Source organism: Taudactylus pleione, unplaced genomic scaffold (genome assembly GCF_031769625.1).
Source record: "Taudactylus pleione unplaced genomic scaffold, aTauple2 ptg000113l, whole genome shotgun sequence".
NCBI classification, from domain to species: Eukaryota; Metazoa; Chordata; class Amphibia; order Anura; family Myobatrachidae; genus Taudactylus; species Taudactylus pleione.
The window spans coordinates 9238278-9265770 of record NW_028284515.1 but is presented as its reverse complement, the minus strand read 5'-3'; the positions used below and the strand labels follow the sequence as shown (position 1 = coordinate 9265770).

Here is a 27493-nt window from a genome sequence, read left to right as displayed (position 1 = left end):
CTAGTTATTGGCATCACTGTGTGCATAAGATGATTTTGAAGGTAAAAAGTTGCACAAAAAACGCTCGGCGCTACCAAGGCACACGGAGCTCCCGCGCTATGTGTGGCGCGACTTGTAGCACATGGAGGATAGATGTATGTAGACACATCTGTATTTCACCAGCCACATTCTTCCTGTGGAACCAAACACCCAAAAGATCTATACACACGATGGGTCTGTGAGAAAAATGTAACAAAAATGTGCAAACTGGCAAAAATTTAGAGTGGAAAATATAAATGTAATGATGGGCTTTGCAAACGATCCCAATCCTAAATAATTGGTGAAACAATCAGATTTGCTGTTAAACTGCTCCACTTTTGCATTGTGTTTTATATTTATATATATATATATATATATATATATACAGTATATATATATATTTTATTTTCTATATATTTCTTTGAAAAAAGAAAATCTTTGTTTTTTTAGGTTCTGCAGTTGGGATCAGATATCCTCCCTCAGTACAAACAAGAAGCACCAAAAACTCCACCGCATATCATATTACACTACTGTGCATTCAAGACCACCTGGGACTGGGTGATTCTGATTCTAACATTCTACACGGCAATCATGGTTCCCTACAATGTCTCTTTCAAGACGAAACAGAACAACATTGCCTGGCTGGTGTTGGACAGTGTGGTGGATGTGATTTTCCTCGTTGACATTGTTTTAAACTTTCATACGACTTTTGTTGGACCAGGAGGAGAGGTCATTTCAGATCCCAAACTTATAAGAATGAACTACTTGAAGACGTGGTTTGTCATAGACCTGCTGTCTTGTTTACCATACGATATCATCAATGCCTTTGAAAATGTGGATGAGGTAAAGTTGCTTTTTATTAGTCATTTTTAAAATGTATCTTTTCCAGTGTATTTTTCTACTGCTGTGGTAATTATTCCCATCTAAAGGTACCACAGGGGGTACTGCAGTGGCTGGTTATAATAATGGTGTATGACGTAAACAGCCCGGGCCCATAGGACCCTATCTGCAGTCAATTTGAGCCAGATTCATTATGGTGGAGGAAACAAGGGCAGGTGACTGTGTGGACCAATAGCTCCCTGTTTGTCTGTGTGCCAACATCCTACTCAGCTGTGCATGCCGTCCTGTCTTGTATCTCACGGAGCCGCAATCAGCACCAGCTGGGGGGAGGCCAGAAGCTGCCGCATCAGGGTCTAAGCTTCCTCTTGTTGTGCTGTGTAATGTCTGACCATGAATCTCTTGGTCAGAGATGGCCCAATATCTTTTACCCACCCATGTTTTGGTTGGGTGGAATTTACAGGGTCCTCAAATGATATACAATTGGAATAAGACCTCTTTGAGATGGGGAATAGAGGCAGGTTCTATAAACAGGGATAAGAAAGAGATTTGGAATATACCAGAATCCCTCATAGAATAGAAAATACTTTTAGATTTAGGGTCTACCTCTGCAATGCAGGCCCCATCATTTTTGTCCATGATAAATATCCCCCTAAGTCTGGTAGGCAGTATGAGGACCTCAAGCCCCACCCCACTCCAAATTATTTTGTAAGAGCATTGTAGTCTATTACAAAATATACCAATATAGGTAGGGTAAATGGAATGCATATCACAGTCATAAACATAAGAATGCAGTGAAACAGAAACACATGGTATATAATATATATCCAATTTGTTTTTCCTTTGCACACTTAAAAATAAAAATATGAGTGGTCCAAAAGCGTAAAAGTCCTCAAAATGGATCTGTGTTCTATATCTGTTCCCAGGTGAGCTTTTATCTAAGGGGGGCTACATTGGTCAAGGTGAATGCAGAATGTATATGTTGGTTTGACCAGGCAGATTTAAAGAAACCTTGATGTGTACACATCTCACTGTTGTTAGTGAAAGGTTCCATCAGAAGGGATATCGCAAATAGAACACAGATCCATTTTAAAGACTTTTGCGCTTTTGGATCACTCATATTTTTATTTTTACATGTGCGAAGGATTGGTGCTCCAGAGTGTGGACTTAGCTGCAGTCCTAGAGCGTAGGTGGATGTAATATAATTTGTGATTAATACAATTTGTTTTTCCACCTTCAGCAATCTGTTATGATGCTTTGTACTGTAGTTTGTTAATGATATTATTTAGTGCTGATAGTGGCATCTTGACTAATAAAGTTGTTCAGTATTGGTCAGCAATACTGGAATCCCTGCTGGAGATAAACACTAATTGGAAGTAATATACAATAAAAACACTCTGGAGTGAAAGGATGATATAGTTACAGAGCAAACAGTGGCCATCTGTACTGATCTTCAGAGCGGCCACTTCATGACCTAGTTCAGTGTAACACTGGCTACTGAAAATTTTCATCCTGGGTATTTGCTTGTCTTATTTTAGTGATAAAAGTTCAATAAAGCTTTGGTACTATTGAATTAATATCTCAGACATTGACATTTTCATTGTTTGTATTGTGCTTTGCAGGTTTTCTGAATCCAAACTGTTCAGTCTTTTTTTTTAACTTTATTTAAGTTTACAAAAATAAACCAATACATACATCACCCAGCAAAAGAAAGTCCACCCAACTGTTCTGTTTTTAAATGGTTAAAGCGTATCCTAGATTGGGGGAGATGTATCAAACCTATGAGACAGATTAAGTAGAGAAGTTGTCCATAGCAACCAATCAGCTTGTAGCTAATTTTTATCTAGCACAGTCTATAAACTAACAGTTTGCAGCTGATTGGTTGCTATGGGAAACTTTTCTACTTTATCTCTCTCAACGGTTTGATACATCTCCCTGACATTCTGGATGCAGCCATTTTGTGGGCAGAAACCATTTGTACTAAGAATGTAGCCAATCAATTAACTTGGAACTAGTAACATCACAAAGTTCCTCATGCCTCAGTGACATTACTAGTTTCTACTAGTTTCTACTAGTTTCAAGAGAATTGTTAGGCACTATGGGCTCAATTCAGACCCGGTCGCTAAGAGGCGTTCGCTCGTAGCTGGATGATTTTTCGCAATCTGCGCATTCGTATGCATAGCAGCACGCGTGCGTGAACCAGTGTGAAAGATTGGGAAGCGTTCACTCGCCGTGCATAAACAGCCCAGCTGAATGAGTGACGGGAGAGGCCGTTTGTGGGTGGTAACAGGGGCTGGCCACTAGAAACGGGGGAGTGGAGGTGCAAATGCAGGCGTGCCTGAGTGTCTCTACGCCGTTTCCGAGGCGTGCATAATTTAGAAGCAGCGTCATAGTACACATCACCTGACAACGGTGCGTGCAAGAAGAAGAATAAACGGAAGAAACACTAGAGGGGGGGCATCAAAGTGAAGTGTTCGCAGTTCTTGTGGTAGGGTATGGTCAGCCACAAGCGCTGCGATCGCATCTGATATTACCCGATGTACCGATGGTTGCATACACTTCCTGGAGATGACGTACGCAAGTGGGCGTCCTAAGACATTCTGGTGGGCGTCTACATACACAGAGCGATCGCACGCCAAGACATGCGATCGCATGTCATGCCATCACTTAGCCAAAAACTCCTCCCCCTGGGTCTGCAAGTTCTCTATGTGACTGCAACTGGCTCACTGAGGCAGCAGATTTTCTTGTGGGGTTGCTGCAGCATCCTCTTCTAGATGTGGAAAGCAGAGCTAATATAGCACCAGTCTTCACAAACATTTACTGATGTTAGATCAATGTGGCAGGTAGGGCCCAGAGCTGATCTAAGCTACAGCCATCTCCAGCTGCTGCGGGATGCATTGTGATGTCACAATGCAGGTCTCAACCCTATTTAAAGGATGCCCAGCTGCTGGCAGCCATTTTGTGGTGACATTTTGTCCTACATGGATACTCCCTGAGTAGTTCCTGCTTTATGTATGCAACTTTGGATAAGGGTTACCATAAGGACTTTAGTTACATCTTTAATAATGTCCAGAACAACAACATCTTCAGAAAAAGAATAACATCTTCAGGTAAGGACTATATAACAGCTTGTGGCCTTTCATCCTTACCCCTTCAGACACCTCCCATTGTTTTAACTATAGTTTTTAATTTAGAAACAATGGATAAAGCTAATTATTTATCTGATGTGACACTACGTAACTTAAGATAGATACACACTTGTCTACTCCTCTGGGGGATCCAACTCCATATCATAAAGAAAAAAAATTGATATCACAGGGAAGAAATGGGAGAAAAATTGATAACACCACGGCAGTGTCAGATTGGTCCCACCAGGGAAAGCATTGTAGGGGCCCAAACTTAAGAGGTGTGGCTAGCTACCAGGGGGAGGGACTTGGCCAACCATTAGAGAGGACATGCAGAGAACAGGGCCTTATAAAGGAAAGGTCAGGGGTGTGCCAGAACCATCCACTGTGATATGCAGGAGGGCTAAGATTGGTGTAATTTCCACACACCAGGCGCCCTAATTCAACCATATCTTTACTTTACCAAGTTACTCTCCCCTAGGGGAGATGGTGGGGCTCGCAAGCAGTGGGACCCACCAGAGATTTCCCCTATACACCGTTTGGCCTGTCTGACCCTGCACCAAGGTAATCCTCCATGGAAGGGGGGGGGGGCAAAAAAAAACCCGGCCCAATTGAAAAAATACATACAGTTGGAGAAAAGGGTGGAGAGGTATAGGGGCCTATTCATCACTAAAATAACGGTTTTAAGGACATTTTCCTTAATTATCGTTTTTTTAGTATTCATTAACACACTTAACACAGGGAGTATATTCCTTCAATGACATAGGTGCCCACTAAGAATGGATTTCTTTGAAATTCGACTCCTATAGGGGTGAAAAGGGCTCAAATGTTTCCTCCCCCTGTGCAGTGTCCTGCCTGACTGTGTCATTGTGGCTGCAACACAGGGGGTCATTCAGACCCGCTCGCGAGCGCAGGGCGCTCGCAAGCGGATCGATGTTACCCCAATGCGCATGCACACGACGGAGGGAGCTCCGTCGTGCGCATGCGCGAGACCCGGACAGTGATAGCCAAGCTGTCGCTCCGGGTCTTGCATCAAAGGGGGCGTGCTGTCGATGGTGACTGACAGCACGCCCCCTTTGGAGGGCGTGCCGGGGCGTGGCTGCCAGACGGAGGCGTTCCCATGGGAACGCCTACCGTCTGGGTCTGGCTCCACTGACATTACTAGTGATGTCAGTGGGAGTGATTTTGGCTCTGATAGAGCCAAAATCACTCCAGGGCTTGCGGTCACCGAGACCCTACCACAGGGTCTCGTCGCAAACCCGATGGTCGCAATGGTCTTGACCATCGCGACCATCTTTTTGGCCGCTCGCATATGCTGTGGGTGGTCGCCCACAGCTATGCGAGCGGCCAGGAGGCCGCTCCATTTTTAGGTAGGAGGGCACTGATTCAGAGCGAGCGCTCTGGTCAGAGCGTCCGGCTCTGAATCAGGCCCACAGTTCAAATGCCAACTGTCATCCCAAGTGCTGCCAAGCATCACTGGCAGTTGGTGTGGTTCTCCTATTTGAATAGTGAGGGAAGGGATGGGGTTAAATATACAATATTGGGTGCAGGGTTATGGGGTAAGGGTACAGTATTAGCAGGGTTAGGGGATAAGTACACAGTATTGGGTTAAGTGTTGAGGAATAAGTACACAGTATTGGGTGCAGGGTTAGAGGGATGAGGACACAGTATTGGGTTAGGGGGTAAGTGTACAGTATGGAGTGTAGTGTTAGGGACCCTCTGTGTTACTAGTCTACAGAGGTAAGAAAGGAAAATGTGTTACTACACAGGTGAGGGAGGGGAATGCAGCAGTGATGCATTACTATAGAGGTGAAGATTAATGTGTTACTGGTGAGGTGAGATGGAAATAAAAACAGTAAATATCTCTGTAAAGGAAATTAATAACATGTAGAGAATTATTACAGAGCACAACCACCCCAATTGTACATTTGCAACCTGCAGTATTATTAGATGGATTTGATGGCTAGAAACCGCAGATGATCTGCCTAATTTTATAATTACTTGAAAAGGAGACAAAAAGGATAGAAACATTGAAACACAAATACCTCCCCCTTACACCATGTTATGTATTTAGATGACCTGGGGTTAGAAGGTTAGAAAGCAATCGGGCCGTTGGGTTCTTTACAGATATACCCCCCTTCCTTGCAAACCTGTATTTGTGGTGGTGGCTGTGGAACAGGGGAGGACGGGCTGGCGCGGAATCCCAGGAGCAGAGCCAGAGTGTTTCTTAGGCAGCTGAGGGGGGATATTCTGGGAGAAAACTTTGCAGCCGAGGAGGCCGGGTAGATGGAGGCCACAGTGTGTTTGGCCCCATGGGATGTCCAGTGGGGGCTAAAGCTGCTGTGAGGCTGAGCAGGGCGCGAGCTTCCCCTGCTGTAATTGATGGTGCAGATGCCTCCAGTACAGGGCATACCACCACAGTGTCCTCCTTCCCAGCCAGTCCTAGGGCCCCCAGCAGTCCCCCCTCTGTGGTTTATGTGCACTCCATTAGTTGTCCTCCTCTGATTTTAGTGCACCATGTTATTTGCCCCCCTCCATGTAATTTGTGGACCTCATTATTCATCCCCCACTGTGATTTATGTGCATCCCATTATTCATCCTCCCTCTGTAATTTAGTTCAACCCCAACATTCATCCCCTCCTCTGTAATTTAGGTGCACCCCAACATTCCTCCCCTCTGTAATTTAGGTGCACCCCAAGATTCCTACCCTCTGTAATTTAAGTGCACCCCATTATTCACCTCGTCTGTGATTTAGGTGCACACCATTTTTTGCATGCCCCCTCCAGTGATTTATGTGCACCCCATAATTTGTCCCCCCTTTGTGATTTATATGCTCAACATTATTCATCATTGCTCCGACTTCTCACATTTTCCCATTCAGCTCAGCACTAGTTGGTTTGCACAAGAAAAGTAAAACAAGCATTATTATTACCATTTATTTATATTTGTATTAACATTTATATAGCACTAGCTATACTGGGGCACTGTAAAAAAAAGAGACTGGGTATTGCCAAACAGAGAGCCTGATTCAGAGGCGCTCGCAAAAAGCGCGCGCTCACTCTGAATCAGGGCGGGCGCAGGTTTTTTTAGCTGCGGCCTCTTGGCCGCTCGCATAGCTGTGGGTTACCACAAGACCATCGCGACCATCGGGCTTGCGACGAGACCCTTGCGGTAGGGTCTCATGGCTGCAAGCCCCAGAGAGCTTCTGGCTCAAATAGAGCCGGAAGCTCTGTCACTGACATCACTGGTGATGTCAGTGGGGCCGCCCACAAATGCCTCCGTTTGTGAAACCTGGGAATGCCTCCGTTTGTGAAGCCTTGGAACGCCTCCGCACTCGCAGTTCACGCGCCGCATGTGCGCACTGGGCCACCATCGACCCACTTGCGAGCGCAATGCGCTTGCAAGCGCAATGCACTTGCGAGCGGGTCTGAATCAGGCCCAGAGTGCTTAAATATTACGCAGAGCTGTACAATGTGGGGATCATGACGTAAACAAATTGTATAGTGATGTACTAATCCTGCCTACTTTGGTGTTGCTGAGACCCCGCGCGTCAGTCCCCGCTGTTTGACTTTACCTCGCACCTCATGTAGGTGCGAGGTAAAATCAGCGTGAGGCCGCCCTATTCGGCCTCGCGTGAGAGGGTATTACACACTGATTCCGCAGTTCTCGCGGAATCAGTGTGTTCTCGCGCCGGAGTCCCGGTCTAATGACGCAGTGAAATAGCTATTTTATTGAATAGCTAAACCCCGCGTCGCAGGACTTTTGCCTGTCAAATAGCCGCGGGTGAAATCCCGCGGCTAATTGGATATGCCCCTATGTGTTTTATTATTTTCATGCGGAGACTATGGGCCTGATTCAGAGCCGGACGCTATTTGCGGACGGTCGTTCCAAAAAAGGGGCCGGCTATTTAAATTGAACGCTCGCTCATTGCGGTTTGTTGATGCCTCTATGTCTGAACGAGCGAACGAAAAATGCGCTCGCTATTTTGTAAAGACGCCCCTTTGCCATTCGCATCACACGTCATCTCCGGTATTTATTTGATTAATCGGGTACATCGAAAGGCATCTGAACTGCTTGCAGTGCTTGTGGTAGGATTTTCCTGCCGCAATCCTTGCGAGCAGTTCAGGCTAAAAGACAACCAAGTGACGTGGTCGATGACGCTCCTTTACTAATTATGCACTCCCATTAAACGCCTTTTGACCGTTATGCACGCCTGCGTTCGGATCTCCACTCCCCCGTTTTCAAGCACCTTCCCCTGTTACCACCCACAAACGGGACAGTCTGTCAATCAAATTAGCAGCCCCTTGCTGTTTTGCGAGCACTCGATTTCCGACCGCAATGACTGGTTTGCGCATGCGCATTAAGACCCATACGCATGCGCAGTTGTGCGAACATCGCTCATAGCGAACGAGCGGCCGCTGACAATCACATATGAGTATAGGAAGCGCCACCCCCCAATACTAACTGTAATCACGTAACCAACCTCACGTTCCTTAAAAGGATGCACCTAACCATTCAAACCCCAAGTAGATTTTATTCCCCTCCTTGCTGCTCAATCACGCACATAGATTAACTCCCCCTCGCATAGGCGCACACCGCGCATCACACCCTGCACCCAGTGCCCGTTTCAAACCCATGCCCGATATAGAGGGCGTCACCATGGTAACCAGCATCATCACCCGGAATCCCCTCCCCTGATAGGAACTACCACACCACATGACCCTAACGACGGAGGGGGATCCCTCAACACACGCGTCTCGCGGCGCGTCACACCCTCGGACCACATGACCTACCAAGGCTTACATACAATAGGACACAGCACTCACGTGTGCAAGTGACGTCAGACGGAGACCCGATCTTACAAACGCTCCCATGGCAACGCTCATTCCTATACAGCCCGGCCATTACCATGTGGCGCTGACTCCGCGCCCGCACACACCCCCCTCTCACAGCTGAGTCACACAAACACACTGGTTTGGCCGATACACGTGTCAATCACTCAGACAACACACTGCCCCCTCCTACCCACCTGTATCCCATTCGGATTAGCACCTCCGGCCCTAATAGGCTATGCAATTAATAGAGAACGCCCACACACCCACCCTCCTCCTATATAACACTTTTCAGTCCATTAATCAGTAACTCCTTGATGAAGGCTTCAGGCCGAAACGCGTTGGAGAATACACCCCCCGCACACCACTGCTGCATCACAACACCATTGGTGATCATCACCAACCCCACGGACACGTGGGACAGAACTATAACGCGGACCGCCGCATCATCCCAACCCACAGAGCAGTGACGGGCGCCCGTCCAGAAAACACCCTGCGGGCTCGCAGGGTGCCATCAACCACCGGGCCCACACCGGAGAACATACCAACTGTGCACCGAACCAGGGACAGCACACCTACCGGTAGGTACCATCACCACCAGTGCGGGACGCCGCCATTTGCCACTGTATGGGACTTCCTTGGCAACACACACATCCTGGTCCGATAAGGGGACGTGCAAAAGTAAGGGCCGCACGACAAGGAGCCCCCTAAAAGGGTCCACCTACTCCCTGACCAGGATCACACGGAACCACCCATCCATCCCCAACCCCACTCACGGAACCACCTGGGGAGCATTGTGCCTCACCAATAAACAGGTTGGATTCAATTCACAGTGTCTGGCTCATCATTTATACACCTCATACCAACCTACACTGCAGTTACACACTGATAAACGTCACCCCCCATACCCCCCCTCCCCAGTCGCCCTCCACCCCCACTCCACATCCCCTCTCCACACACACACACCTAGGAGCGCACGTGTACCTCCTCCCTTCAGCATGTGGCATAATGTGTTATAAAGGCCATTACTGCGTGTGGCGTAATGTGTTATACAGGGCATTACTGCATGTGTCAAAGGGCTCTATTTACTACAATCTGCATTTGTAATGCAGATTGTTGTGTGATATTATCGACTGAGGGCCTGATTCAGACCCGCTCGCGAGCGCTGAGCACTCGCAAGCGGGTCGAAGGTGCCCTAGTGCGCATGCGCACGATGGAGGGAGCTCCGTTGTGCGCATGCGGGAGACCCGGGGAGCGACGGGGAAGCCGTCGCTCCAGGTCTCGCACCAAAGGGGGCGTGCTGTCGATGTTGATTGACAGCACACCCCCTTTGGTGGGCGTGCCGGGGGCGTGGCTGCCAGACGGAGGCGTTCCCATGGGAACGCCTACCGTCTGGGTCCGGCCCCACTGACATCACTAGTGATGTCAGTGGGAGTGATTTTGGCTCTGATAGAGCCAAAATCACTCCAGGGCTTGCGGTCACCGAGACCCTACGGCAGGGTCTCGTCGCAAGCCTGATGGTCGCGTTGGTCTTGACCATCGCGACCATCATCATGGGCGCTCGCATAAGCTGTGATTCAGAGCGTCCGGCTCTGAATCAGGCCCTGAATTCACATTGCGAATTCAGGCAATATCACAGGGATTCAGTATAAATCCCTTGCAGGGACAAAGCTTGCGAGAAAGCTCTGTACCTGCGAATCCCCTCCGCCCCTGACACTAAGAACCGCCCCCCGCAATCGCGGACCCCCCCGCGACCCCTCCTCCCTTAATAGCACTTACCTGCAGTCATCGGTGCTACGGTGATGTCTTCCATGCCTCCGGTCAGCTGATATCCCATACTGCACTGGGACCCAATCACCTCGATGACTGGGCTGCAGTGCAGCATGGGAGACCAGCCGACCGGAGGGGAGCCATCACCGGAGCCCCGACCACCGGTCCCTGGAGTCAGGTAAGTGAATTTTTTTTTTTTTACTATTTTTTTTTTGCAGTGTATCAGCTTGCGGTCTGTTTAGACCACACAGCTGATCACTGGGACTGGCTCCCGGCTCTGCTCTGCCTTTTAGAGCAGAGTAGGAGCCCGGCAACCGGGGGAGACCCTGGAAAACGCCACCTCCAGGTGGCGTTATTATCACAGGGATTTCCCCTGTATTTTTTTGTAATTTATTTTTAGTAACTTTGGTCGGATCACATTTTCCATTACAATTATGGGAAATGCGATCTGCCTACTAAAAATAAGTGATACTTAGGGGTTGGAGTAGAATTTTACGAATTCTACTCCAATTGCTCTATAGTAACTATAGGTGATACTAAAATAATGTGAAAAGGGTTACACCCTTTTTCACTTTATTTTAGTAAAAATAATGTTAATAAATAGAACCCATAATGTGTTATACAGGACATTACTGCGTGTGTCATAATGTGTTATACAGGGCATTACTGCATGTGGCATAATGTGTTATAAAGGGCATTACTGCATGTGGCATAATGTGTTATAAAGGGCATTACTGTGTAAGACATACTGTGTAAGGCGCATTACTGCACGAGGGGAGAGCTTGGGGGAAGCCCAGCACCTTCATAAGTGCTGGGCATGCCCACAGTGTGATGAATTGGGGTGTTCCGCAAGGACACACCCCCTTTCCGGAAGTGCGTGCATAGAGGAACGCTATCTAAAAAAAGTTTTGGTTTTTTTTGGAGGGGAAGGGGGGGGAGCAACTGGGAACTTTCGCCCTGAGCTCCGCAATGTCTAGAACCGGCCCTGGTTACATTATTACATGAACTCCCAATATTTCAAACACTGAAATATGTGGGATTATTTCACCAGGGGGCGCCAAAATCTATATCTGATTACCAAAAAAATTAGGCTCGGACCGGCGCTGACTATAGGGTAAAGCTAGAGTTCCCCCCACATCTTTGCTTGCATAACCTCCAAAGATCACGCAAGATCTCAATAAGCTGATAACACAGCTATCCAAGGTACTGTGGGCCTGATTCAGCACAGATACCTACTCTGCTTATAGGCACACAATGTAGTTGCTAATATCAGCGGTGATATGTAAATGTTTGCATTCGCATTGCAATCGCAGCCTGACATAAGGACGCCCAATACCCCTCACATCCGTATACTTGGGCAACATAGCTAAACAATCGGTAACATTGATCGGACCCATACGCACAGGTAAGGCAGGTCAGACCTCACCCAGGAATCGCTTACTTCAGCGCACGCTATGAGGCCTCAGGCTGCGTATAGTATCTCTGTGGATAATTTATGCACGCCCCTGCAACGCCGTCCCTAATCACTGGCATGCCTGCGTTCGCCCGACCACCCCCCCCCGTCACAACTCTCAAATGGCACTTCCTGTCAATCACTCTGCCATGGGTCTGCGTAGCCTCTGCGATCGCAGTGGCTGTTTCGGGCACGTGCACTGCAATGCCGATTGCGTGCGTATAAGCAACAGCGTTCCTTGCTGAATCAGGCCCTGTGACATCTATCACTATCACTAACTCAGCCAATCCATACCGTGCATTTCTGGAAAGGTGTCATTTAGACTCCGCCCACTTAGCTTCTCCCTGCTGACATGGCAGATTGAGGAGTGAGAGCCTACTCTCCAACATGACCTCTTCCACCAGGTACTAAATGCTCTGCTCCTGGATTTAGCACTTAAGATTGCTGTCACCTGTTTTATGTTAACCACTTGCCTGCCATGGCCGCACCTTCTCCTCTTTCCCAGGCAGCGCTGTAGCAGTGATGGGCCATCCTAAGGAACTCTCACCCCCTGCTGCTGACTGCTCTTCTTGCAGGACTTTTAAATCCTGCAAGAAGTAACTTTATGGAGTTAAAAAAAAAAACAATTAAGACACATTAGGGGAGAGTCAATTAGCCACGAGGTGTATTAAGGTGTATTAAGACTCAGAGGTGGACTTTTCCGTGATTAAAGGCACCCTGATTGGGTTTAACCCATTGATTCCACATTTTATGTTGAATCAATGAGTTAGCGCATATTAATGGCAGGTTTATTGAATAGCTCCGGTCTCCGGACATGAAACACGAAGCTTTTCCTCAAACCCCATGGCTATATAGGTTCCCCACATAGGGCTCTATTTAAAAACTAAAGAGAAAAGCAGCATAAAAAAGGTCTATCCTAAGGAGGATATAAAAGCCCAGTGTCATCTTTTAAAAGACAGTATGTGCCCTGTGTGCATATGCCTCCCAGCCGACGGGCGCAATGCAGGTGGGAGAAAACAGGTAAAGAACATTCTCTTCCTGCTTGTCTTCCCTGAGGGTGCACATTATGCCATCCTGAGATGGCGTTATGTTGAATATCTGTAAATTCCTTAAATATATTCAAACCTTTTCTTCTATCATCTTATTAAATACAGTCTGTGCTCAGCCCCAAACCTATGGGGGCTGAAGCACTGTTATTGGAGAAAATAAAAGGCAAAGAAATCAGTGATTTATCTAAATAGTGAGAAACAAAATTTAAAGCTTTCTCCAGCAAAAATGCTGGAGAAAAGCCTTAGGGCTCAATCCAATTAGCCATAAAGGGGCAAGTTGCCATTGCAACGACAAAGAGACGCCAGCAACTGCACCGCAATTCACCCCTCTTACAGCCCGATCTCACACCGGACTCGCACATTTTTGCTAGCAGCCCCAAAAATCTGCAAGCCTGGAGGTATCGTAAGTGCAGCAGCCGCACTTACTCGTGCCTAATTGGACCCAGCCTTAATGTTGTTTACTAAATAGTAAACAACATAGATATAGAGACCTAGGGGTATATTTATTAAAGTGAGAGTTTTTAGAAGTGGAGATGTTGCCCATAGCAACCAATCAGATTCTAGCTATTATCTTCTAGAAGGTGCTAGTTCAATGTTATGTAGAATCTGATTGGTTGCTATGGGCAACATCTCCATTTCTAAAAACTCTCACTTTAGTAAATATACTAAAGATATAGGTGTATGTATGTATGTGTATATACAGTATATGTGGATGTTTTTATATATATATATATATATATTTTTTTTTATTTTTTTTATTTTTTTTTTGGCTTATTTTATTGTGCCTGAGGATCCTAACGAATTGTATTTTTTTCTCAGGGCATCAGTAGCCTCTTCAGCTCTCTGAAGGTGGTGCGGCTCCTGAGATTGGGTCGAGTAGCCAGAAAGCTGGACCATTACCTGGAGTATGGTGCTGCAGTGCTGGTTCTCCTGGTCTGTGTGTTTGGACTTGTCGCCCATTGGTTAGCCTGCATCTGGTACAGCATAGGTGACTATGAGGTTATTGATGAAGTGACCAACACAATCAAGAAAGACAGTTGGCTTTATCAGTTAGGTTTAAGCATTGGCACTCCTTACCGATATAATGCATCTGGCTCAGGGCTGTGGGAAGGAGGACCCAGTAAAGACTCTCTGTACATATCATCCCTCTACTTTACCATGACAAGCCTTACAACTATTGGATTTGGAAACATCGCTCCAACGACCGATGGAGAAAAGATTTTTTCCGTTGCGATGATGATGGTTGGCTGTAAGTAAATGATTTTAATCTATCTATCTATCTATCTATCTATCTATCTATCTATCTATCTATCTATCTATCTATCTATCTATCTAGTACATGAGATTATGTAATCCAAAGTCAACTGCATATATTCCACAAACAGAAGGCATGGTGTGTAAAGACTAAGGGGTAGATTTACTAATGCTGGGTATACACTGGTTCACTGGGTATACACTGGTTCAACTGAACGGCTGATACATCATGGGCGCATCGGCCAGTGTGTACTAGCAACATGTCTGTTAACGATGTTGGCACATCATGCCGTGTGTACGGACGGTCAGTAAACTTGCTGCAGAGGCTGCCGGTGACTGACATCACAACGGTGACTGACATCACATCGGGCCGAGGATCGGTAAGTGTGTATGCACTTAACAATCGTCAGGACAGCGGATTGGCCAGACGGCCGATCCCTCGTCCTTGTGTGTACCCAGCTAAAGGTGTAAGTTGTCAAACCCCTGATCATAACCAGCTTTGACCAATAGTTTTAAAACGGCTATAGAAATAAATGTTAACTAAGCCTGGTTTAGCATTTATTCCTGTTGCCGTTTTAATATTGTTGGTCAAAGTTGCTGATAATTGGGTGCTTTGGCAACTCTCACCTTAGTAAATAATATACCCCTAAATGTTATACATTTTTTATTGTAATATACATATACAACATTTTTGATGGTGTGCATGACACATACAGTACTGTGCAAAAGTTTTAGGCAGGTGTGGAAAAATGCTGCAAAGAAAGAATGCTTTCAAAAATAGAAGTCTTAATGGTTTATTTTTTTATCAATTAACAAAATGCAAAGTGAATGAAAAAAAATCTAAATCAAATCAATATTTTGTGTGACCACCCTTTGCCTTCAAAACAGCATCAATTCTTCTAGGTACACTTGCACAAAGTCAGGGATTTTGTAGGATTATAGTCAGGTGTATGGTGTAACCAGTCATATCAAACAGGTGATAATCATCATTTTCATATGTAGTTTGAAACATAGTCATTAACTGAAACAGAAACAGCTGTGTAGGAGGCTTAAAACTGGGTGAGGAACAGCCAAACTCTGCTACAAAGGTGAGGTTGTGGAAGACAGTTTCATGTCATAAATCCATGTGTATAGATATAAGTACATATTTCATATTATTTCATTGTATTTAATCATTTTGTTCAGAAAATCCTCCGTAATATATTTCTACCTACATACACAAAATCATTGTTTGTATTATGTTTAGCTTGTTATGTACTGTAGTCTGACCCTTAATACAATCACCACAGGTAAGAAGCAGTTCAGCAGCTGCCTGATGTCAGTGTAGTGCATTCATCATCTTGTGTTGTATACTTTCACTCCACTAATGTGGGGGGAAAAAGTTTTAATTAAATATTTTAAAAGAAATACAAGTATGTAAAAACTATCAACCACTGAAAAAATACTTTATTGAACTACTAGAGCATATTTTGTTTCACTTCTGTTATTGACATCCTGATTATTGCGGTGGTACGCTGTTTGGTAAATAGGCTTCAGCAGGTGAATCCCAGCGATTTTTGGTGGTGGCAGGAGATTGCGCCGGCTACAGAAGTACTATCGCTGTCAGTATCATAATGTATAGGACAAAGCCCTGCTTCATTGGCAATTGGGCTTTATGATCTTTAATATACTAATATATATTTTAAGGCAAATTGGGATACATATTTGAATCTGGATGTTGCTTTGCAAGTATTTCTGTTGTCTGGTGTTTTATGCATAACATTGTATTTATATATTAATAAATAGTAGTAAATAACTATTCATGTATGTTTCAAGCACTCAGACTGATTTTATGTATAACCTGTTTCTATATATGATATGACTTAAGGCCCCTACACACGGTACGATGTAGGTAACGATCCAATCTCGTTAATGATTTCCCTTGAACTCCTGAACACTCCCAGACAAACGATATTGTGCATACACATTGAACGACTGTACAAACGATCAAACAATTTAGGCCTGTATTCAGTTTGGAGCAAAAAGCCGTTTTCGCCTGTGTTAGGCGGAAAGTCGATGGAATGTACTAGGCGGAAAAGTTTCGCCTGTGAATAGGAGGCGGAAAAAAGTGCAGAATTGGGGTTTTGGGTGCAACATTGCGGGAACCCCCGTGCAGCCTTCAGACAGTCCCCCAAAGGTAAACTGTGGCAATTTTTTTAAAAAAAACACTTAAGGACACCCCAAAAAATGACTTTGAAAAAGGGGGCGAAAAAAATAAATGTTGGGGTACAAAGTTAAAAACTAGCAAACCTGACTCTGGGGGGGTCCCCAAGTATGCCCCAGGTGTTTTTTTTATTGCAGGTACTTGCGGCAGGTGGATTTTTCACGATTTTTCCAACTTCACTTTAGCAACTTTTAAATATGCTGACCCCCATTTTCAAGTACCCCAAATTTGCTGGGATAAGTTATTTTCTGCAAAAAAAAGCTCCTGAATACTATTCTTCACCACTTGTACAAAAACGCTATTTAGCAGCTATTGAGCCCGTTTAAAAATACCAAATACCTTCAGCAAGCCAAATCGGGGGGTACCATAGCTAACCCCACGTCAGAGCATCTTTTGGGGGGTGTCAGGCTGATTTCCCCATTTCTGACAGTACTTTCCGCCTGTTTAAGTTTCGCTGGGTCCCGTTTTCGTGTACCTTCAAATTGAATATGGGGATAAGCAGGCACGCGCGCAATACTTTTCCGCCTGCAAAACAGGTGAAGTAGGTGAAAAGTCCGGGCTGCGAAAAGTATCGCAGCTCGGCTCAAATTGAATACGGCTCATAGATGGGTCGTTAACTACTGCAGATCGTTAACGATATATATCTTTTGGCAGCAAACAACCTCACGATGCATCTTCTGTCTCTCTCTGGTACAATATGGTGGAGGGGAGTGGCCAGGAAATGTAACGACGAATCGTTAGTTGTCCATGACATCGTTCCTCGTGCATACCACTGGAACGATGTGTGTCAAATCGTGAAAGACAGGTCGTGATCTTTCTGCATGTTGAAGAGATCACCGACCACAACCAACGTCCAGCAGGAGTGCACATCGTTATCGTGCCTACACACTACACACTTTTTAAACGATTGGTCGTTCCAATTGGTCGAAAACAGCAATTTCGTTTAAAAAGTCGTACCGTGTGTATGGGCCTTTAGTGTATACCTGTACATGTGGTGCAGCTTTGTGTTAGTCTTTCCTTGGTAGTCTTGGGCTATATCTATATAGCTACCTATGGAGGTGATGTATTATTAAACCATCTAAAGAGGATAAGTGTAGGTGTTGCCCATAGCAACCAAACTCATTTATCTAATATGTTCTGTGAAATGGTAGATACAATCTGGGGAACATCTCCACTTGTTCTCTTGAGAAGACTTGATAAATCTCCCCATAATATGTCAGAATGCTTATGTTTTACCATTCATTTAGATGGATGATAAATTGACATAACCAGGATTAAACAGTCATTGTGTATATTATAAACTAAGGCAGAGATTCCCATACTCCGCCGTTACAGTCCAGATTTTAAAGATATCTATGCTTGAGCACAGGTGATTTAATAAGTACCTCAGTCAATTTGATTTAACCATCTGGTCTCAAGGATGGATATCCTTAAAACTTGGACTGTAATGGCGGAGTTTGGGAACCTCTGGACTAAGGAATGTCATTAATGTGTCCGATTTCTATATATATTTTTAGACTTAATATGCTTGTTTTTTTTATATCTGACATCTTTAAATGAAAATGCTTATTTTCCTAAAATGTGGATTAGAGGATTAGTAAAAGAAAAAGTTATTGCACTTAATTACCAAAACATACTGTATATGTGTTGTAGTCATTCAAAGAAGGTGTGCAAAACTGCAACAGACTATCCAGGCAGAGTGTATGGAGAGCTTGGATTAGGAAACAATCATAGAATAACTCATTTTAATTTAACCTGAATAACTTGCAATGATCAATTGCATATACTGTATGTTTGTGAATAAGGGTTCAATTTATCAAATAGCCCCGAAAAGTTGAATTTTCTATAACTGCTTATCATCACAACACTAATAAATATTTTGCAGGGCTATTTATTCATTTAAAAAATTGCCTGGACAGCTGAGTGATGCTATATTTATATACTAGCTGGGATACCCAGTGTTGCCCGGGTTGAAGACTGAACCCTGAATTACACCTACAGCCTTTGTTTACAATGTCCTTGCCTATAACCCCAGTCCATTGATCCTGAAAAGGATCCCACTGTTTGCTAACATGCATGCAAACAGTGGCGTAACTACCGTGGGTGCAAGGGGTGCGGTTGCTATGGTATCCGAGCTGCCTCTGTGGCGCGCCAGCACTCCCTGCATCCAGTGACGAACACAAGGTGGGCCGTTCCAGTCAGGGCTGCCGAGGGGGGCCTGGGTGTCGGCCGTGTTGATTTGGTACTGGCCCGCCAGCTGATTACAGCTAATGCACCGGCAGGTAGACATAGAGAGACAGCGCCACCGGTTGCGAGGCAATCAGAGCTTGCGGACCGGCAGCCAATCAGCAGTTGTAGCTCCTGATCGCGCCAGATTCAAATTGCGCCAGCGATGTCTGTCAATGTCTGCCGCCTGCCGGTGCGCCAGCTGTAAATAGTTGGCGGCCCAGCACCAAATCCACATCTGCTGGCTGCTGATGGCACACAGGGGGAGGCGAGAGGCTGCTGGAGGGACACGGGCAGATAAGTTGCTGGGGGGGCATAATGTGTAAGAGGCGTTACTGTTTGGCATAATGTTATAAGGGGCATTTCTGTTTGGCACAATGTGTAAGGGGCACTACTATTGTGTGAAATAATGTGTTATACAGGGCACTACTACTATGTGGCAAATTTGTAAAGGGCATTACTGTGTGGTATTATGTGTAAGGAGCATTACTGTGTAGTGTAAGGGGCATTACTGTGTGGCATAGTGTATAAGGGGCACTACCACTGCGTGGCATAACATGAATGGGCTCTGTGTGGCATAACATGATTGGGCTCTGTGTGGCAACAATTTTTTTTTCTTTTACTTCTGGGGGGCCCTTTTAAGATCTTGCTATGTGGTCCACTAGTTACGCCACACCTGCCTACTTTTGAAAAAGCATTTCAGGGAGACAGAGAAAGCAACATCTATGAGCGTGGCGGTAAAGTGGACTATACTGCTACATCTGAGAGGCGTATCATAAAATTGACTTTCATCCAAATGTGAACGAGTCCCAAAGCAGCTAGTAAGGTCCACTTGTTGATGAAAATACAGTGATACTTTTCAGAGATTGCTCATGTATTGTGTTTTAGAAGGGGTTCCATATAAGTGGCCACAAGAAATCTTATATGAAAATGCATGTAGCCATAGGGATCATTGTGCCTTATAACCAATGCAAGGAAATGGCACTGAGTATACCATTTGATTGTATATTTCTCTGATTTCTTTTTTTCCAAGTGTATAACTATTTTATAATGGGATGAGGTGCAATCAGGGAGATTGCTAGAGTCTTCAGGGAGTCAGGGACATTGCTGCTATTTCAGGGAGACTTCCTGAGAATCGGGGAGAGTTGGCAAGTATGAGTTACGCCCTTGCATGCAAATACTGAGAGCTGGCTAATATATATGGTCACTTTAAAAATAACTTACTCTGGATTTAATATGAATTTGTATGAGTCATAATGTGGACACTTGCTCAGACTGAGGTTAAAATGATACTTTTCTAGCTTTCACACAATTTTTTGGTAGACTGCCAATTTCCACTGGAGTTAGCTCTGGATCGTGTGTAATTTAAGATTGTCCCCATTTCTAGGGATTGCATGACAGCATGTGGCCCTGACAAAGTTCAAACCTAGGCAAAAACCTAATCATGGTCAAACTATACAACTCTGCCAAATTTGGGGGAGCTAGGTCTAAAACTCTGGCCGTGCATAAAGGACAAACAGACAGACAGAAAGACAGATACGCTTTCTCACTTATTATATAGATGCATTGGTTCATCTGAGCTAGATTGTTGGTAGTTATCCAGTTCACATTGAAAGTCATTCAGGAATTCCCTCCTAATCTCTGGCAGGAGTTAAGGATTCACAGAAACAGGATCTATATTTGGAAAGTTACTCTGATCTCATGGCGCTGGTTATGACTATTATTTTAATAAAAGATACTGACTATATTTTACAATAGTGATCCGGTCACTGCTCTCAAGATCTGTTTTCAAACTTTTAGGCTTAATGCACGTGACATAGTACCAGTGAGCTCACTGGATCCCCTACCACCTGCAATTTATAACATGCTATCTTCCTGTAATATACTATTACACGATTGCAGACTATTATCTGTTCTAGATAATGGATGTAAGGAGAAGCTGGAATCTCCTTCAAAGTCTGCATGTACTGAGACCTACAGCCAGCACTTGGAACAAAACAGAGCCTTGTAGGAAAGCGGTATTCTCCAAGTAGCCCTTCAGCTGCTATGGTATTATACACCTCAGCATGCCCTGTCACTGTGTTAACTTTTCCTTATAGCACAACTTTGACAGGTCATGCTGCATAGTTGTTGGATGGGAGACTTATCCACCTTTCTGGGTAGCCGGAAGTGCTACCCGATTTTCGGGAGTGTCGTCGGTTCCCCCGGACCGCCCACTTGTATAAGTGCGCGGCTTTAGGGTGGGAGAGGAGACGCCGACGGGGATTGGCGGCCAGCCGGGAGACTTGTCTACCTTTCCGGGTGGCTGGGAGTTCGGGAGCCATTCTGGGATGGTAGGCAAGTATGGCATGCTGGGAGGGCTGCATGTTGAATACCACTGCTAGGAGCATTGGTTAGTGCAGTATGCAGTCCCAGTGATGACATTCACAATGGCAACAGCAGAAGGTAGACCTAAATGATGTCAGCATGGTTAAAATGTAGAACCAAATCAATACAGGGTTTCAACCTGACCGTTTCAGATTGTGATGAAATTGGTATATTGATGCCTTGGGTGTAAGGAAAACTCCCAAATCTTAGGCTGATAAGTATACTGGTTTTGAAGTTATATGCCTTTAAAGTTGCAATACAGTAGAGAGTTGGGCAAGGTCTCATTTTAAACCTCTTTTTATGGGCTTTCATATTATATACTCTATAACAAAGCAGTATGTTTCAAATAAAAATTAAAAATTTCCAAATCAAAATTTTGATCTTCTCAAAAATTGTTCACACCGTTGTTATTAAATCTACAAAGTTTTATTTTGGGATCATGATGGGATCATCTGCTACATGAGGTTTCAGTTTGGACTGTTTGTTAAAATAATGAAAATGAGAACAATCTAGGCCTGTTCATTACTTATAATTTATCTCCTTAAACAATTCCTTTGATGTATATTACGCACAATGATACAGTATGTTAATACTAAAATATTTAAAACTTTTGTGATAATTTTATGTTAAGAAAGCTTACTACAGATCATTACCATTTAGTGCTGCTGCTGTAGATGGATTGGTGTTACTTGATGGGTTGGAGCTGGCTGAAGGCTTCATTTGTTTTTAGTATTTCCATTTCAGAAAGGGTGTATATTCCACCTATTGTAGTTAACGGATTCACCTTACACAGAACATTTACCTTAGGAATCCATGAAAACATCCAGTTTCCTTGGGTATAAAAAAGATGGTGATGGGCAAGCTGGATGGAGGAATATCAGTGATACCGCTTTTACACCAAAGCTAAAACCTGGGTTATTGCAGGGCTAACCTGGGTAGCTCCTTGGTGTAAAAGGGGACAGGTTTGGATTTCCGGGTCGAGTGATCCAACCCAGGTAACTTGCAGGGTTTAACACGGGAATAACCCGTGAAACCCTGCAGTGTAAACGACACGATCCGGGTCACGATGACCTGGAGCACACTGCATCCCGTCATCTCCAAGCGTACACTTCCACGCCGGAAGAGTCGGGTCACTGCAGACCCGGCTCCGGTGTGAACGGCTCCGACCCGGGAATTTCCTGGGTCGGCGCCGGCTAAATTCCGTGTCTGATCCGGTTTGGAACCCTGTTGCAACCTCCGGGTCAGATCTTTCCACAGAATAAATGTGAACCTCCATTTGTTGTCATAGGGCCTGATTCAAAGATGGACTGATTTGTAGAGCTGTGCAAATTCTTTCATCTCAGATGCAAATGCAGAAGATGGTGTCAGACACCTCCTTGCTGCATTTGCGATCCCAGCACTACGACCAACGTCTGGGACAATTCACTACTGGGAAATAATTCCCATGAGACTCTGCTGAGGGGTGAGAAGATCATGTGCTGAGTTCTGATTGGGGGAGCCCATGACATTCTCCTCTGACCTGTGTAGATCAGCAGCGGGCCCACTCTACACAATTGAAGGGGGCGATTAAATTCAGCGGGAGTTGAATAACACTGGGAAGTTGGTCCCAGAGCTATTCAATTCAGCACGCTGTTAGTCCATTACTTACAAATTAAGGCAGGTGTTTAGTCGCAAGAATCTACATTCTCCGACTAAAGTGCTGGCCACAAGACTGTTGGCGCCACGCTAAACCGAAAAACAGCCTCGTGGCTGGCACTGTTGTCGGATTTCTCCTCATCATCTAATCGTCTAAATCATTTAGTCGCTTTAACAGCGCAGTCAATTGAATATCTCCGAGAGTTCCCTCCTGGTGCTATTTAACTCCCGCTGAATTGAATCGCCCCCGAAGTGTCTATCCACATGGATAGACACTTAAGTTTGTGCACCTGCGCAGAAGTGGGTGTAGGCGCTGTCTGTAGAATCCCATCCTCAAACGCACCTGAAGAGGAATGTGCATTCCTCTAATAAAGTGAACTGGAAAAAATATTGTTTTGGTGACATGGGGCTCTATTTATTTTCACACCCTTTTCACATTATTTTAGTTCACCAAAAGTTACTAAAGGGCAATTTGAGTAGAATTCATTAAATTCTACTCCAACCCCTAAGTATCACTTATTTTCAGTAAGCAGATCGCATTTCCCATAATTGTAATGGGAAATGTGATCTGGCCAAAGTTACTAAAAATAAATTGTAAAACAATACCGGGGAAAGCCCTGAGATAATAACGGGCAGAGCAGAACCCAGAGCCGGCCCCAGCGATCAGCTGTGTGGTCTAAACAAACCATACGCTGATCGAGTGCAAAAAAAAAAAAATTAACTTACCTGACTCCAGGGACCGGAGTTCGCGGCTCCGGTGATGTCCTCCCTCCGGTCAGCTGGTCTCCCATGCTGCACTGCGGCGCGGTCATCAGGTGACCGGGTCCCAGCGCAGTATGGGATGTCAGCTGACCGGAGGACATCACCGGAGCCCGGATCATGCAGGTAAGTGTAATTAAGGGAGAGGGGGGGTCGCGGGGGGTGCCGCGATGATGGGGGGCGGGGCTTGGTGATGGGGCGGGGCTTAGCGCGGTGGGGTGTCGGCACATGCGCGGGGTACTTGTCACGGTATTTTTTTTCGAAAGTGTATGCGGAGGGGATTCGCAGGGGCAGAGCTTTCCTGCAAGGGATTTGTAGTAAATCCCTGTGATATTGCCTGAATTCGCAATGCGAATTCACTCGGTAATATCACACTACAATCTGCATTACCAATGTGGATTGTAGTAAATAGAGCCCTTACTCAGATGTGTAGTGCCTCAATAAATGCGATTTTCATGAATCACTCAAAAATGAAAGCTCTTATAGCAAGTTATCCCATCATGATTCCAAAATAAAACTTTGGGGATTTATTAACAGTATGAACAATTTTTGAGAGTTTTTTCAAAAAAATGTAAAATTGTGAATCAAAATTTTGATTTTGAAAATTTTACAATTTTCATTTTGTATTGAAACATACTGCTGTGCTATATATCATATGAAAGCCCATAAAAGAGCTTTAAAATGAGGCCTTGTCCAACTCTTTATCTCAATTAGGTGAGCTGCAAAAGCAATTAAAAAAACTGTTAATAGCAAATTTGTTTGTTAAAAAATTGCAGCTTTAAAGGCATATAACTTCAAATCCAGTGTACTTATCAGATTTGGGGGTTTTCTTTACCCCATGGCAAGATTTATTATACCAAATTAAATAGAAATTACAGAATGTAAGGTAGAATTTGTTCGGAAATTGTGTTGAGTTGATGCGGAATGACCAGCTGGAAAATGTTGACATTCTAAGAATGTTGACATGTAAACTACAGATGTCGTCTTACACACCGCGGCTTCAATCGCGCCTAACAGGGTAATGTCGCAGCCCATCGTCTGCAGTACACTTTGGGTCTGATTCAGAGGTACTGTACACACGGTTGCGTCTTTTGCTGCTGCCACATCTGCATCTTTATGCTAACGCCACGCCCGATTTTCTTCACAGTGAGACGCCCACTTGAATCGGTGCAAATCCGTCTTGGTGCGCCTTTACTGCACCAGCCCTATTGCAGGCGCAGTTTATCTGTTTGAACCTGGCCTCCTGTGCTAAAGTTTCTGCGTTATTTGGTGTAGCCGATGTCAGCAACATGCCCGTGACCCGCCCGCGTCTGCCTAGGCACCCCTCCGTTACTTCCCAGGAACGTCCACTTAAATTCACACTCCCTGTTTCCAAATTAGCTCTGCGTCTCCCTACGGTAACCATTAGGACTAGTGCGCAGTGCGATTCGGAAACATGCACAGACTGAAAAGATCGGCCAGCTGCTTGCGGCATTGACACTGTGTGCGCCAGGCGGTGGTTTGTCGCTGCATCTGCAATGCAAATAAGAGGCAAAATATAAAGAAAAACTTGTTACGCTACACTGATCGGTGCGGCTCGGTCGCGACGGGTGTCTCGTGCTGTATGGCACAATGAGGCTTGGTGTATGAGGACACGTGTATGATACTGTAGAGAATGAGGTGGGATATGCCAGATATATTAAATAGGCTTTTTACTTAATTGCATCTGTTTAGTTGATTACAAAATGATATTGTTTCTATGGAGATCACAAAAAAGTCCTTGGTGTAAATCATAGCATTCTTGTATCCTATTACTCTGTTTACCGATCTGATGGAGCCTCTGCTCCCATTTACTTAGTGATTCATTATTTTATTAATGTGCTAAATCCTGATTCATCCAGTTATTATGATAAACGATTTAATCAGCTGAAACGTTCTACTAATGTTTTATTGATCTAAGAAGCAGTGAAAAAAAAATAAAAACCCTGAGTAATTTTCCTGCACGATTTGAATTCGGCGCATTTAAAATACACTTTGAAATTAATCATGTGTAATCGATGTTGATTGCTTTGATTGAAGCAGACGAGACTGAAAATGTACTCTCAGGGATCCAAACAGAATATTCTAAAACGCTCAAATACAATACTGTGCTTTGCTTTTAAGTGAGGATCTAGCAGATCCCATATTTAATGAACTGTCACAACTTACTGAATGTACAGTTCCTGCACTGATGTTGGTTACATACCATAACGTAACATAAATCAGTATGTGGAACACTGCAGACTTAGCGGTCGCTTGCAGACACATTAACCACTTGCTGGGCGGGATGCATCAAGCATTACATTTTGGATGAGATGCATCCCGCCAGTGATCGCATGCATACCAGCGCTTAGTAACGCCATATGTATGAGGATTTTAGCAAGGACAGCTCTCCTGATAAGAGCTGTACTCTGCTTCCTGGTTTATGACCCGGGAATCCTTCTGAGCATGCATGAGCCGAAGGAGACCCTGGGAGGGATCCTATTGGATCCCTCTCTTGAAAAACGCCAAAAAGAAACCCCTAGGCTTCAATTAGGCAACGCCATCTATCGGGTCAAAGCTCCGGAAAGATTTGCTTTACGGAGCTTGGTGCATATTGGTAATGCAGTCAAACCTCTGAAAACTGCATTTCTAATTTCTACATCCTCATACTAATGTACTAATGTATGGGGAGTGTGGAAATGAACGCAGGCAGACTTAACCAGGATATATTAGTGATATCTCCTGTGTTAAGTGTGTTAATGAATACTAAAATAATGGTAATTAAGGAAAATGTCCTTAAAACCGTTATTTTAGTGTTGATGAATAGGCCCCTATGTCCTGTCAGAATTTACTGAGTGTTGATCTTCCTATGCCGTGTTTGTGGCCATGTAGTATGCTGGAGCTAGAACCAGGCTGTTGATGACTACTTTTGGCTAGACACTATAGGCTAGATTTGCTGATGCTCGGCAGCTTTCTCACTTGGGTTTTGAACAATGGATTTAAAGTGGAAACAGAAATAAATGCTAAACCAGGCTACATTCATTTCTGTAGCTGCTTTAAAACCATTCGCCAAATGAGGTTCATCGGTGGATATCACAAACCGAGTGATAGTAAACATAGGGTCTCATTCAGACCCGCTCGCAAGCGCCTATGCACTCGCAAGCACCTATGCACTCGCAAGCGGGTCGATGGTGAGGCCATGCGCACGCGCAGTGGCCGCACTGCACGTGCGCAAGCCCCGGAGCGAGAGAGAAATTCTCTTGCTCCGGGACTCACTACAAAAGGGGCGGCTGTCGATGGTGATCGACAGCTCGCACCATTTTGTAGGCGGGGCAAGGGGGTGGCTACACAAACGGAGGCGTTCCCGACGGAACGCCTGCCGATTGTGGGCGGCCCCACTGACATCACTCGTGATGTCAGTGGTGAGCTTCCGGCTCTAATAGAGCCGAAAGCTCACTGGGGCTTGCGGTAGATGAGACCCTACCACAAGGGTCTCGTCGCAAGCCCCGATGGTCGCGATGGTCTTGACCATCGCGACCATCAACCTGGCCACTTGCTAAAGCTGTGGGTGGTCACCCACAGCCTAGTGAGCTGCCAGGAGTCCGTCTCTTTTCAGATATGCTGCCGCCCTCATTCAGAGTGAGCGCTAGCATTTTGCAAGCGGCTCTGAATGAGGTCCATAGTCCTCAGCAAATCTACCCCCATGTCTGAGAATTATTTTGTTCAGTTCCAGGACCCTTTCACTATAGGGCTGTGCATCATTCTCATTCAGGGGCCTATTCATCATCAGCGGCTGTAATCATCTCGCTGCAAGGCATACTTACAGATGTGTCCAAATACATCTATCCTCTGTGCGCTACACATAACGCGGGAGCTCCGTGTGACTTGGTAGCGCCAAGCGTCTTTTCGTGCAACTTTTTATCTTAAAATGCTTCTTATTTGCACAGCGATGTTAGCACAAGCAG

The 27493-nt window shown here is 45.0% G+C and overlaps 1 protein-coding gene across 3 annotated transcripts in view; it reads left to right on the top strand.

Moving 5' to 3' along the window:
- The window catches only part of KCNH5 (potassium voltage-gated channel subfamily H member 5), a 543084-nt gene that overhangs the window by 177962 nt on the left and 337629 nt on the right, over positions 1-27493 (top strand). For all 3 annotated transcript variants that reach the window (XM_088471312.1, XM_088471311.1, XM_088471310.1), the window contains 2 exons: positions 469-861; positions 13904-14333. In XM_088471312.1, coding sequence (XP_088327438.1) covers positions 469-861; positions 13904-14333 — 823 coding nt within the window. The remainder of the gene's footprint in view (positions 1-468; positions 862-13903; positions 14334-27493) is intronic.